At 44.6% G+C, this 13,737-nt stretch overlaps 1 protein-coding gene across 7 annotated transcripts in view; it reads left to right on the top strand.

Annotated features, from left to right (window-relative positions):
- RUBCN (rubicon autophagy regulator) overlaps window positions 1-13,737 on the top strand; it is a 59,765-nt gene that overhangs the window by 7,470 nt on the left and 38,558 nt on the right. For all 7 annotated transcript variants that reach the window (XM_055126266.1, XM_055126265.1, XM_055126262.1 and 4 more), the window contains exon 2: window positions 10,816-10,969. In XM_055126266.1, coding sequence (XP_054982241.1) covers window positions 10,816-10,969 — 154 coding nt within the window. The remainder of the gene's footprint in view (window positions 1-10,815; window positions 10,970-13,737) is intronic.

Raw genomic sequence — 13,737 nt, 5'->3', positions numbered from 1 at the left:
AGAATAGAAGAATAGTAGAAATAAGTACCAGGAGATTGACTCCATGGTATGGAGGCTGGCCTCACATTCTGGGGAGAGGGCAACTCAGAGAAGGGATCACCAAGTATAATGCGGTCGGAGGCCATGCGGGGAAAGGGTGATGCGGGCTGAATGTAGACTAGAGACTGAACATAGTGGCCACTCAACACCTCTAATGCGAACCACAACACCTAATTAGAGAGGGAGAACAAAAGGGAATACCCTGCCACAGTGGCAGGGTGGGGTGGGGGGAAATGGGATTGGGGAAGGCAGGAGGGATGCTGGGTTTTCCAGTGGTGGAAAATGGGCACTGGTGAAGGGATGGGTTCTCGAACTTTGTATGAGGAAAACATGAGCACAAAAATGTATAAATCTCGGTGCTGGAGCGATAGCACAGCAGGTAGGGCGTTTGCCTTGCACGCGGCCGACCCGGGTTCGAATCTGAGCATCCCATATGGTCCCCTGAGCACCGTCAGGGGTGATTCCTGAGTGTATGAGCCAGGAGTAACCCCTGTGCATCGCCAGGTGTGACCCCCCCCCAAAAAAAAAGTATAAATCTGTAACTGTACCCTCACGGTGATTCACTAATTAAAAATAAATAAATTAAAAAAAATAAATCAGTCGATGCACAAAGTGCAAAAAAAATTTATAACCTATATATTCTGGTAACTGCCAGAAACTGCCCCTGGAGCCTTGTAATCCCATCAATGGCCAACATCCAGAGACTATAAATCCAGGCTGCCAGTAGCATGCAGCTGCGTGACATCCAATAGCCTAGTTCTTCCTCTTGGAGAACCTGGTAAGCTACTGAGAGTTTCCTGCCCGCACGGGGAAGAGCCTGGCAAGCTCCCTGTGGCATATTCATATGCCAAATACAGTAACAATGATGGGTCTCATTCCCCTGACCCTGAAGAGCCTCTAATGCAGCACCATTGGGAAGAATGAGTAAAGAGAGGCTGCTAAAATTTCAGGGCTAGGACAAATGGAAATGTTACTGGGCATGCTTGAGTAAATTGATGATCAACAGGATGACAGTGATACAGTGATATATTTCTTTATATCCTGCATAAGAGAGCATTCTCTGTCGACCTCTCTTCCTCTAACTTCACTCAATGCAATAGTCTCCACGTGTGGCAGCAAATTGTATGACTTTATCTTATGGCCGAGTAATATTCTGTTATATATATATATATATATATATATACATATATATATACATATATATATGTGTGTGTGTGAACCAGTTTCTTTTTTCAGTCATCTATTTTTCAACACTTGGCTTTTTTTCAGATCTCATATTGTATATAATGCTGCAAGGAACATAGGGGTACAAATGTCTTTTCACAGTTTTGTTTTTAGCCCCGGAAGGGACAAAAGTTCCAGGAGTTGGATTTGCTAGGTCAAATGGAAGCTCAATTCTTCGAGCTTTTAGGAATATCCATGCATTTTTCAGAAAGGCTGGGTGAGTTAACATTCCCAGCAGCAGTGAGTGAGAGACCCTTTCTCCCCACCTCCATGCCAGTACTGGTCCTGCTTGTTTTTGATGTGTGCTGTGATGTGATATGAGATCTTACTGTTCTGATCTGCATCTCCTTGATGGTTAATGGTGTAGAACATTTCTTTGATTTGCCTTTTCCATTTGTGTTTTTTCTTTTTCTTTTTCTTTTTCTTTTTTTTTTTTTTTGTTCATTGAATCACCATGTGGAAAGTTACATAGTTCTCAGGGTTATGTCAGTTATACAATACTCAAACACCCTTCCCTTCACCAGTGCCCATATTCCATCACCAACCACCCCAGTATACCTCCCACCTCCTCCCGCCCCCCAGTCCCCGCCCTTGTAAGTGATAAATTTCACTTTGTTTACTCTTTATCTTGATTACATTCCATGTTTCAACTCATAACTCACTATTGTTGCCGAAGTTCCCCCCAAAAAAGACAGTCCTACTACCAAGGAACTATTTGATAGTTTTCCATTGCTGAGAATGTAGAGATATTAAGTCCCGCTGTTTGTTACATAACTTTTCTTTTTCTTTTTTTCCCCCCTCCTTCCCAAGCCACCGAGTTCATGCCTGCTTAGTAATCCTCATAGTATAATTGATGCCACGCTGCCTGACAAGGGGAAAAAAACCGAGAAAGATGGTTATTTCCCGTCATCAGCCGGCGTGGGAATATAGCTTAGTTGATAGACTAGCAGCATGTCTGCAAGCAGTTTCTGGAACCAATAGTAGTGCGCTGGTATCGGCCCCGGCTCGAGACTCCACCAGCGTCCCGCTGTTCCATGTACATAATTTTTTTTTCCTTATATCCAGTTCCCACGCCACCAGGTTCGTGTCTGCTTAATGGACATCATAATATGGGTAACGCCACGCCGCATTTCTTCCCGAGAAAGAAATATTTCTTCTCCTTAGCCGGCGTGGGGTTATAGCTTAGTTCAGTCTAGAGAGATGGCTACCACTTTGATTGCCTTCAATATTTCAAAAGACTTACTATTCTCGTTAGGATTATCCTCCTAAAGTCCAACCTGTTACAAAGGAACCATTTCATATTGCTGATGATTAGATGACATTAGGTCGCGCGGCCGCCTGGTTTTCGGTTTCTGTATAAAGTCCAAGGAAAATTCTGCCAGAAATTATATCACTACAAACTTTTACCCTTTTATGGTGCTCATAAGATGGAAAAACCTAGAGAGAGATACCCGGCCCCGGCTGTAGCAGCCTGGCGTAAACGCTCAGTTCACATTCTGGAAGTATTTCAGTGGGCTGCTGGTGTCCAAAGTAGCTCTTTTGGGCTCCTCGGTCATGCTGGAGCGGCAGCAGCGGTGAAAGGGTTGTGATTTTTCTTTGAGGAAGTTTCTGTTTATCTCTTCTCTCCATTTTGTGTTGAGGCTGGAGTTTTTTCTTGTAAAGTTCTACCAGCGCCTTATGTATCTTTGATATTAACCCCTTTCAGATGGGTGGTGGGTAAATAATTTTTCCCATTTGGCGGGTTGGCTTTGTATCCTGGTCATCATTTCCTTTGTGGTGCAGAAGCTTCTTAATTTAATCTAACCCAAGTGCTACTTCTTCAGTTTCTTTTCTTTTTTAATGATACAAAGAGATTTTTACTTTCTTAAAGGCTGTTAAAACTTTTACCATTGTACTTTAGGTAGCATGTTTACAGTAGTATTAGTGTTTATGGTCCTTTACTTTGGGTGGTGGGGGGCACACCCAGCAATGCCCAGGTCTCACCCGACTCTACAGTCAGGAATTACTGATGAATGGTGCATAGGGGACAGATGGGATGCCAGGAACAGACCTGGGTCAGTCACATGCAAGGCAGATGCTGTACCCACTGTACTGCACTACCACTCGAGCTCCTCAATGTTTATGATCTTGTTTTTCCATCTTAATAGTATGCCTGTCATATCTCATCACCACTAAAGTTCCCCAGACCCTCTGCCAATAACAGTATTTATTTATACCTCTTTTGTCACTTACTCCTACTTCTCCCTGCCATGACCTAGTATAATTTATAATCCCCCTGCATCACTTACTCCTCCATCTCCCTGCCATTTGGTAATCTAAGTTTGTAATCCAAGGCCAGTAGTTTGTCACTGTTCAGTGCTGTTAGTCCCCATGTTTCATTTCTCTGCTTACTGCAGATGAGTGAAGTCATCCAGTTTTTGTCTTTCTCCTTATGATTTATTTTGCTTAACACAATATCCTTCAGTTTTATCCAACTAGCAGTAAGCTGCATGATTTCTTCTTACAGATATATTTTATTGTGTACATGTAGCACAGCAGGTAGGGTGTTTGCCTTGCACGCAGCTGACCCGGGTTCGATTCTTCCATCCCTCTCAGAGAGCCTGGCAAGCTACCAAGAATATCCCGGCCACACGGCAGAGCCTGACAAGCTAGCTGTGACTTATTTGATATGCCAAAAATAGTAACAAGTCTCACAATGGAGACATTACTGGTGCCTGCTCGAGCAACTCGATGAACAATGAGATGACAGTGCGATATATATCAAAACTTCTTTATCCAATCATCTCTTGCTGACATCTGGTTGTTCCCATATCTTGGCTATTGCATTAAGCACTGCATTGAACACAAGTATATGTATTCTCTTTTCAAATGACGATTTTTGTATTTCTGGCTGTAGATGCCAAGAAGTATACTCACTAGATCATATGGAAGCTTTCAGGAGAACTCTTCGAGGGGCCCGAGCCATAGAACAGCAGGTAGGGTGTTTGCCTTGCACGCAGCCAATCCGGGTTCGATTCCCTGCATCCCATATTTACCTCTGAGCACCGGCAGGAGTAATTACTGAGTGCATGAGCCAGGAGTAATCCCAGTGCATCATTGGGTGTGACCCAAAAAGCCAAAAACAGCAAAATAAAAAAAAAAGGAGAACTCTTCGTACTGTTTTCCCTAGAGTCTGAGCGTGAGACATTCCCACCAACAGACGTTGGCTTTTTGTAAATGGTCAGAAAAATCTACAGAATGTTCAAATGAGGTTTGTTTTGAGCACTTATAAAATTAGAAAGTATTCCAATTCAGGACCCTCCTAATCCTGTAGGTTTTTAACATTATGTAAATTAGTATGGTGACATTTCCTTGGAAGAAATGGTTATCACTCTCCCGATAGTCCTTGAAAAGAGGAAGGGTACTGGCCAAGGACACGGCCGACGCGCCCGACAGCGAGCTGCCGCACATCTCCGACTCGCCGCTGCTGGACAGGCAGCCGTCGTCCGAGCCGCCGCCGCCGTCGGACATCGCGGACATCGACAACCTGGAGCAGGCAGACCATGAGCGCGAGGTGAAGCGGCGCAAGTACGAGTGCACCATCTGCGGCCGCAAGTTCATCCAGAAGAGCCACTGGCACGAGCACATGTACAGCCACACAGGCAAGCCCTTCAAGTGCAGCACGTGTGACAAGAGCTTCTGCTGCGCCAACCAGGCGGCGTGCCACGTGTGCTCAACCAGAGCATCGACACCTACACTGTGGTGGACAAGCAGACGCTCGAGCTGTGCACGTTCGAGGAGGGCAGCCAGATGGACAGCCTGCTGGTGCAGGCCAGCAAGCCCTACAAGTGCAACCTGTGCGACAAGAACTTCGCCACGCCCAGCGAGGTGGTGAAGCATGCATGCCAGAGCCAGGCCTCGGACGTGTTCGCGCTGGACGAGAACTGCACCCTCCTGCTGGGCGCCGGGGGGGACTCGGAGGTCCCCGAGCCCGACCACCCAGTGCTGGCGTCCATCAAAAAGGAACAGGAAACCGTGTTGTTGGACTGACCTCCTCCCCTCCACTCCCTGTCGCCTGCTGCTCTTGGCTTTTTTTTTCTTCCTTTTTTTTTTTTTTTAACAAACACAAAACGAAAAAAACTGACATTTTTACAAAGACTACCTTTGCCTTCCCTTCCCCCCACCCGGGTAGAGAACTCGGGTTCTCCATGGCATGATCCGAACAGCACCCCAAACCCCCCTCCCCACCCCCTACCCCGCTCCCATCTCTCAACCCCCGCCTCCGTCCCTCCAAGCTCTGTGCATTATAAACCTGGACCATATTTGCTTTCATTCAGGGGATGTCAGAAAGATAATGGTCAGTAGTACTTGTACCGTCAAATCGATTTTTTTTTTTTTGGTCTGTTTGTTTCCAGGCTTTTTTAGAGAATTTTAAAAAGCATACTTGGAGCTCATGAAGGGTCTTCTAACCAAGCCAAACCACTAGGAAGCTATTTGGTAAACGCGAATTATGACTTTTCCCTGGGTAATACTTTTGTCTTCCTTCTCGGAAGAAAAAAAAAAGCCCTCAGACGCAGCAGCGTGCCTCGTGCTTACAGATCCAGCTGGGCTCTGGGCTCTGCAGAAATCCAGACGGTGGGGGGGAGGGGGGAAGCCCTAAAACCCCAGAGAACATTCTCAGTATTTATCATTTGCCCCCCTCCCCCCTCCCCGGGCGTCTGATTCAGAATGCATCCTTTGAGATTATGTCCAGTCGAGAGAATTTTAAGAAATCTACTCGAACAAAACACAAAAGAGAAAAAAAAAGAAGTAATAATGTGATGGCAATCTTAATTTGGGGATATAGCATGACAAGCCGTGTGTATGTGTTTGTGTGGGTGCGTGTGGGGTGTGTGTGTGTGTGTGTGTGTGTGTGTGTGTGTGTGTGCGCATGTGCCTGTGTCAGAAAACGTGTAGACACTCCACAATTTGATCAGTACACACGCCTTACCTAATTGCTGGCTCCTTCCAGAGGCGACCACCACCAAAATACCGTATTTTCCTTTCTGACGAGTGTGGTTGTTTTCCCAATCCGACTTGGGAGCGCCATTCTACATTCTTGCCGGGCACAAAGTGACACAGGCCAGTCTCGTACTTGCCGATGGTACTTTTGGTGCAGAAACAGCACCAAACCAGCCGCTTTTCAATCCATGTGGGGACCACAGGAAAAGGGATGGGAATGGAGTGTCCTGCGGCAGAGGGGTGGGGAGGGGGGTGTGGTGACAGGGCGAGTCGTCCCTTTCATGACCTCCAGAGTCAAGGCTGATTATTGACAAAGTCCGTCTGTCAGGAAATGTCAAACATGGGGGGAAAAAAAAACTTGATGGCTGTTGGGGGGAAATACAGAAACAAAACACAGACTTAGATTTTGATGTTGAATCTTTGGTTTTAATTTTTAATACCTGAGATTTCCTCCAGGGGCCTGAAAACAGTGAAATATTGGGTGTCCATTCATCCTCCCGGGGGCCAGTGTCAGGTGGGGGGCGGGGGTCTTATACAGTAAAGCAGGGGCCAGGAGTGGAGGGGAAGGCCAGTGGATAGCGTGTTGTACGTACATGTTTAAAGCTCAGTATCATGTCGTCTTATGACATGTATAGTTGAGTTCGCGATTTGTAAGTTTTTATACATACTTTCATTGAATAAACCTTTAATTAAACAAAAAAAAAGAAAAGAGGAAGGGTATTCTAATAGAAATGAAAAGACAAAGTGTTGGCCATCTTGCCATAACAAGCAGTGAAGAATTTGGGCCACTCCAGCGGGCACCACCAGACGGAGAAGGTACAGTTGGCATGCCTTCTCCTGATGGAGCCCCGGTGACACTGAGCAGCTATTAACATGGCTCCGGTGTGTGGGAATGTGGGAATGGGACACCTCCAAACCTCGGGGGACATGGGAGTGGGGTGCGCAAGCCCAGCTCTCGATTTGCCCCGGCCTCCAGAAGTCACGCCCTCGACCTGCCCTTGGCGCCGTCTTGCCATAACCAGCAGTGAAGAATTTGGGCCGCTCTGGGGGCACCGCCGGCTGGAGATTGCTCGGGACCCCAGACCGGGCCAACAACACCGGGGATCCAGACAGAGAAGATACATCTGGCATGCCTTCTCCTGATGGAGCCCTGGCGACACTGAGCAGCTACTAACACGGCTCTGGTGTGCGGGAATGGGACACCTCCAAACTGCGTGGCCATGGCCGCGCGACCTTTCCTGATATACAAAATATATGCTCAGATATGGCTCCGCCACCCCTGGGCGTCCATTATCCCAGAGACATAGAAACCAATCTCAGAACACAGCGGCTGCTGGCAGTTTTAATCCTTTTGATACTGGCAGCTCCTTGCAGAATGTCTTTAGACTGAGAACTAAGCCACCGGCCCCATGCCTGCCCTGGAGGGGAAAGGTTTTTCTCTCTGCCTTTTCCTTGCTGGGGGGGAAGGGCGTGGCAACGGCCATATTATGAGGACTACTAATGAGAGATACGAGCTCACAATGATCCGATTTCTGGAAGAAATTCCCCTGGACTTAGTTGCTAAAATACAGAAATCCAAAACCGCGCGGCTGCAGTTGCGGCCTCATATCTCTCCACAGCAGGTCTGTATCTAGTGGGGAACTCCTCATAATAATAGTGAGTTTTTTGTTGAAATATTGAATGTAACCAAAGTAAAGAGAAAGTGAAATTTATCAGTCACACAGGTGGGTGGGGGGAGGGATGGGAGGTATACTGGGGTTTTTTTGGTGGTGGAATATGTGTTACAGCATTGTATAACTGAGACTTAAGCCTGAAAGCATTGTAATTTTCCACATGGTGATTCAATAATAAAAAAAAAAGACAAAGTGTTGAAATACAACATTGATGTCCCAAAAGAATCTGACACTTCATTTCCTCATGTTTTCTTTATCTAGTTGAATTCAGTGAATTTAATTATTTTCATTCAATTGCATTTGGTTTTGAGTTTTTATTTATATTATAAGCTGTGTTGGAAAAATGCTAAGAGAAACCATGAAAATCATATTAAGGCAGTTTTGCACTAAAGTCCTTCAAATGATTCAGGAGGGTAAGTCAGTAGTTGATTGATTTTAGGATATAACTACAAGTGGCTCAGTTGAGGTAAGTGTGTATACGTGTGGATTTATAGGCAGATATATAAAATCACTTTGAATTGCAAAGTTACAAAGTTGTTCATGATTGAGTTTATATATAAACTAAGTTACAGAGTTATTTATAATTGAGTTTATATATACGTATTTTATTTCTTTTAGAAATATTGTAGTATCATAGTTTACAACAGTATTGAAGTCATTATTTTATAATTGCAGAGGTACTACACCCAGTCCTCCCCCACCTTTCCGGCTCCCCACTGTTATTCGATGGTCTCCCCACACACACCTTTGTTCCAAGTTCTACTGATCATAGTTCAGGCTTTGTTCCCCCACTTTCTTATTTCTTTATGCTCCACATGTGAATGAGAACACCCGATGTTTATCTCTCGGACTCACTTCACGTCACAATACCTTCCAGTTCATCCAAGTTTCAGAAAACTGCAAAATTTCATTTTTTTCTCATAGCTGAGTCGTAGTCCATTGTCACAGTTTCTTTATCCACTTCTCTGTTGCCAAATACTTGAATGGTTTCCAGATTTTGACTATTGTAAATGGTATTGTGGCGATCATAGGTGTGTATGTGTCTTTTTAGATAAATGTTTTTGTGTTCCAGGAGTGGAACTGCAGAATCTTCTGGAAGTTTGTTGGTAATGTTTTGAGAGCTATCCGAACCATTTTCTAGAGAGCCTGAGCCATATAACAGTCTTATCAACAGTGACCAAGAGTTCCTTTTGCATTGCAGCCCTGCCAGCATTGATCCTTTTGGTCTTTTTCATATAGACTATTTCAGCTGAGATACATTTGTCTCAATTTTATTTAAAAATCATGGGTTCGGGGCTGGAGCGATAGCACAGCGGGTAGGGCGTTTGCCTTGCACGCGGCCGACCCGGGTTCGAATCCCAGCATCCCATATGGTCCCCTGAGCACCGCCAGGGGTGACTCCTGAGTGCAGAGCCAGGAGTAACCCCTGTGCATCGCCGGGTGTGACCCAAAAAGCAAAAAAAAAAAAAAAAAAAAAAAAAAAAAAAAAATCATGGGTTCATTTTCCACTAATGGAACACATCTCTCTCTCTCTCTCTCTCTCTCTCTCTCTCTCTCTCTCTCTCTCTCTCTCTCTCTCTCTCCCCCTTCCCCTCACTCCCTCTCCCCCTCCCCCTCTCTTTATTTCCTGAATCAATTTATTATATTTAATTTTTAAAAAATTTTAAATTGTGGGCATGGGCCTGGCAAATAGCTCAGCGCATATGAGAACTTAATCTTGGTCTCTAGTGTTACATCCCCCCTTAGTACTACCGGATGTCCCCCTGTGCTACCACATTGCTGAGGTAACTCTTATAAAATAATAATATTAAGATACATGAACACATTTTTATTATTATCCTTAATCATTGTGTGCTGGCATTTTTACTTGTTATCCTGATATCACGATCACGAAATCCCGTTAATCATCGATTTCTCGAGTGGGCTCAGTAACCTCTCCATTCACCCTTTCCCTAAGATCTTAGAAGTCTCTCTCGACTCGGCCCTCCCAACGATGTCACTGGAGGCTCTTTCAGGGTCAGGGGAATGAGATCCAGCTTGTTACTGGTTTTAGCATATGAATACACCATGGGAAGCTTGCAAGGCTGTCCCATGTGGGCAGGAAGCTCTCAGAAGATTGCCAGTTTCTCCTGGAGGGAGAAGTAGGCTACAAGATATCTTCTACAGGATAGCTTCTGGGAGCTTGCTTTCAAGTCTCTGGATGTTGGCCGTTGATGGGATTACACACACCTGGGTTCCTCTCCCAGTACCTTCATGCGTAAGGCCCGTCCGAACCTGTGGAGAGGGGCCTCGAGAATGGCTGTGGCAAGGTTCCGGTGGTCTTTGGCCACCAGGAGCTCTGCTCGGGGTGGGGAGGAAAGCTGGAGCCCATCCCTTCTGAGGGGCCCTGGGGAAGACAGCCACGCGTGCGGGCAAGAGACTCTCTGCTTCTCTCACTATATATATCCTGATAGTGAGAGGGTCTATATATATCCTGATATATAGTGAAATGACCAAATGTGGCAAAATATTTCTGGTTTTAAAGAAATGGTCCATTTATCTGTATTTCCTATGTACTGTCATTTTAAGGAATTTTATTTTAATGAGTCCGACTTTCAGAAACACAGGGTTATACTTATGTATGAAAAGATTCATAATAGATGGAGGATCTTACCAAGTCAGGGTTATTATTATGCCAAGTAAAGGAAAGGTTTTTTGTTTGCTTGTTTTTGTAATCATACGGTACCTTACAACTTCAGTCTTCTCAGATTTGGGTCTTAGGACCAGTGAAAAATGAAAAGTTAATAAGAGAGAGAATGTGAGGACATAGGCAAAGAAGCTTTTTGGCTTGACTTTCTTTGGCACCATCAGAATCTGATGCAGCAAAATTGACTAACCAGTGTAATTGGTGTCCTTGCAGGAGGGAGCACTGGCAGTTGCTGGGTAACTTGAAAACGACTGTGGAGGGCTTGGTGTCAGCCAACAGTCCCAATGTCTGGTCCAAGTATGGCGGCCTGGAGCGGCTCTGCAGGGACATGCAGAGCATACTCTATCATGGACTCATCCACGACCAGGTAGGAAGATCTTTTGTTTTGGCCAGATTTCCTGAATCGTTTGTTGGAAAGAAATAGTACATTAAGTTTTTAGCAGGGAGAAGATGATACTACAAATTTATTTTAATTTGTTTTTTTGTTTTGGAACCAAACCCAGTGATGCTCAGGGGTTGCTCTTTATTTTATTTATTTATTTATTTATTGAATCACCATGAAAAATGTTACAAAGCTTTCAGGTTTGGGGCCATGCTGGTTGGTAATCAGTGACTGTTTATTCAAGTCTCACAGTGTTATGTAGAAATTGTGAAGGGTGGGGGTACACATATCATAACAATAAACAGATGTAAAGCCCCTCCTTCAGGGGAATCTCTTTTAGGAGATTAGCTTAAGGACAAAATTTCATCTGGGGGTTCAGCACTCTAGATTACTAGGAATCTGCTCAAGGGTGGGATTCCATCCAGGGTGTATTGCTTTCTCCTTTCCTCAGCTAGTAATCCATTTAAACACTCATAGTAAATTTATTTTCTGCTAACATTTCTAGTTATTTTGTATGAACACATAAGAGATTTATTAAGCTTAAAGGGTGGCTCTTCCTATGGACATCTCACTATAAATCCCAGACTACAGTCCTCAGGCCAGATTAGTCTTTCCTAACCTCAGTAGGGTCCTTACTCAGTTACTTCTTTTTGGGTCATGACAGTTTGTTCCATGATAGAGTTTGTCTCATGACTGTGCTCTTAATTTATTATACATCTTGTGGCGCTTAGCTTAGCTTGTCCCTTTTTGATGTCAGGTAGCTTTTGGCTTGCCCTGAGTTCATCCAAGTCTCTCACTGGGACCTGCTGTTTGGTGGTGTTAGGAAGTAAGGGCAACTGTGGCTTAAGTTAGGTAAATATGATTGATGCTCAAGAGTAAATATTATTCAGAGTCAAGTCCTACAGAAGCAGAGCATCCACTGTCTTCCTGTGTCTATACAGAAAGGACATTGCTAAGCCATGCATGTGACATAGGGGAAAGAGAAAAACAACATAGGATTATTAGTGCCTGATGGAATTGGGTATGCCTCAGTGGCACTGTGATGGGTACAACTCAGTAAACCTAAGTTCCCTGCAATAAACTCAGTAAACTTAAGACTGGAATCATACCAACATGTTTTACAAGAACTCAAAACAAGTTTCCAGCCCAGTGACTAAAATAGCAGCCGATTAGTGGACACTGCAATTCAGGAGCTCAGACACTTGTATTTGATAGCAAAAAGGTTCTTTTCTTTTCTCTGTTCTAGCTTTACATGGTCACAAGGCTAATCACTTAGCTATGTTACTGGACATTTTACCATCTGTGCTAGAAAAAGGAAAGTGTGTCAGGATGTAATAGAGAGTCAGTGAAATTCACAAAAGGAGGAAGTTTAGTAAAGGTATAATAACCTTAGCATATAATGTTACAATTATTATGGTTGTTTCATTTTGCTGAGGGGCCTTACCCAAACAATGCTCAGGGTCTGTTTCTGACTCAGTGTCGGGGGTTGCTCCTGGCGGTGCTCAGGGGACCACGTTGTACCAGGAATCCAGCCGGGGCTTCCTGCATGCCAAGCACTTGGCTGGCTGAGCTGTCTCTGGCCCCTTGTTGCACTGTTAAAAGTCAGGATATTTGGGAAACCTCTTAGTCATCAAAATGAAAATTACTGAAATGTATAGTAACCTTCAAACATGGTAGTATTTTTGGAAGTGGAAGCAGAGCAAACCAGGCGAATGCATCATACACAGACATACTTAGTATTCATAAGATCTTGTGGAAAGAATAGATCTATAGCAATTTAACCACTACTCTGTTCTGCCTTGCAGAGACATAAAAATTAAGGCTGTGTCAAGGATTTGTTTTTCCCCCTTTCATTTCCTCCCTAAAAATTCAGGCTCTCAGAGGCTTTCTGGCTGCTTCATCAGATGGAAGAATTCTGGGTGTTGTGTCCTTAGAGGAGGGAAGGCATGATTCATGTGGGACATATCTTTTATGTACCTTCGTGAGTCTGAGTTCCCAAGAAACGCACGGGCACACATGGGACTTGCGGGCACACATGGGACTTGCGTTCAGTGGCTGAGGACTGTTTCCCTGGCCAGCGCATGGCGATGGATGGATGGACAAAGGACCGGGGGAATGGAGAAACAGTGTCCCCAGATGGCCAATAGTCAGTTAACTTCTCTCCTCCCAGTGTAGTCTGATCTTTCCCTTACAGCATAATCGTAGTGGTAGTCTTGGTCATAGTCCCAGTCGTCATAGTTCCCTCACCCTAGTCTCCCTGTAGGCCTCAGAGTCCTCTTCTCTTACCCTTACAGCACAGTTACATAGAAATCATGAAGGGTGGAGTCCACATAGGTGGGGTTGAACCTTGTCATAACAACAAACCAGAGGTAAAGCCACTCCTTAAGGGGAAGTTCTTCTAGGAGATTAACTCAAGGACAAATCTCATCTGGGAGTTCAGCACTCCAGATTACTAGGAGGTCCACTCAAGGGCGGGATTCCATCCAGGGTGTGTTGCTTTCTCCTTTCCTCAGCTAGTAATCCATTTAAATAATCATAGTAAATTTACTTCTAATAATATGTCTAGTTATTTTGTATGAACACATAAGAGATATAGCTTAAAGGGTGGCTCTTCCTGGGGACATCTTGCTATATATCCCAGACTACAGTCCTCAGGCCAGGTTAGTCTTTCCTAACCCCAGCAGGGTCCTTATTCAGTTACTTCTTTTTGGGTCATGACAGTTTGTTCCATGATCAAGCTCTTGACTCATTAT

Source organism: Sorex araneus, chromosome 2, assembly GCF_027595985.1.
Source record: "Sorex araneus isolate mSorAra2 chromosome 2, mSorAra2.pri, whole genome shotgun sequence".
Classification (NCBI taxonomy): Eukaryota; Metazoa; Chordata; class Mammalia; order Eulipotyphla; family Soricidae; genus Sorex; species Sorex araneus.
Note: the sequence above shows the minus strand (reverse complement) of the source record. Positions and strands in the feature narration are given on the sequence as shown.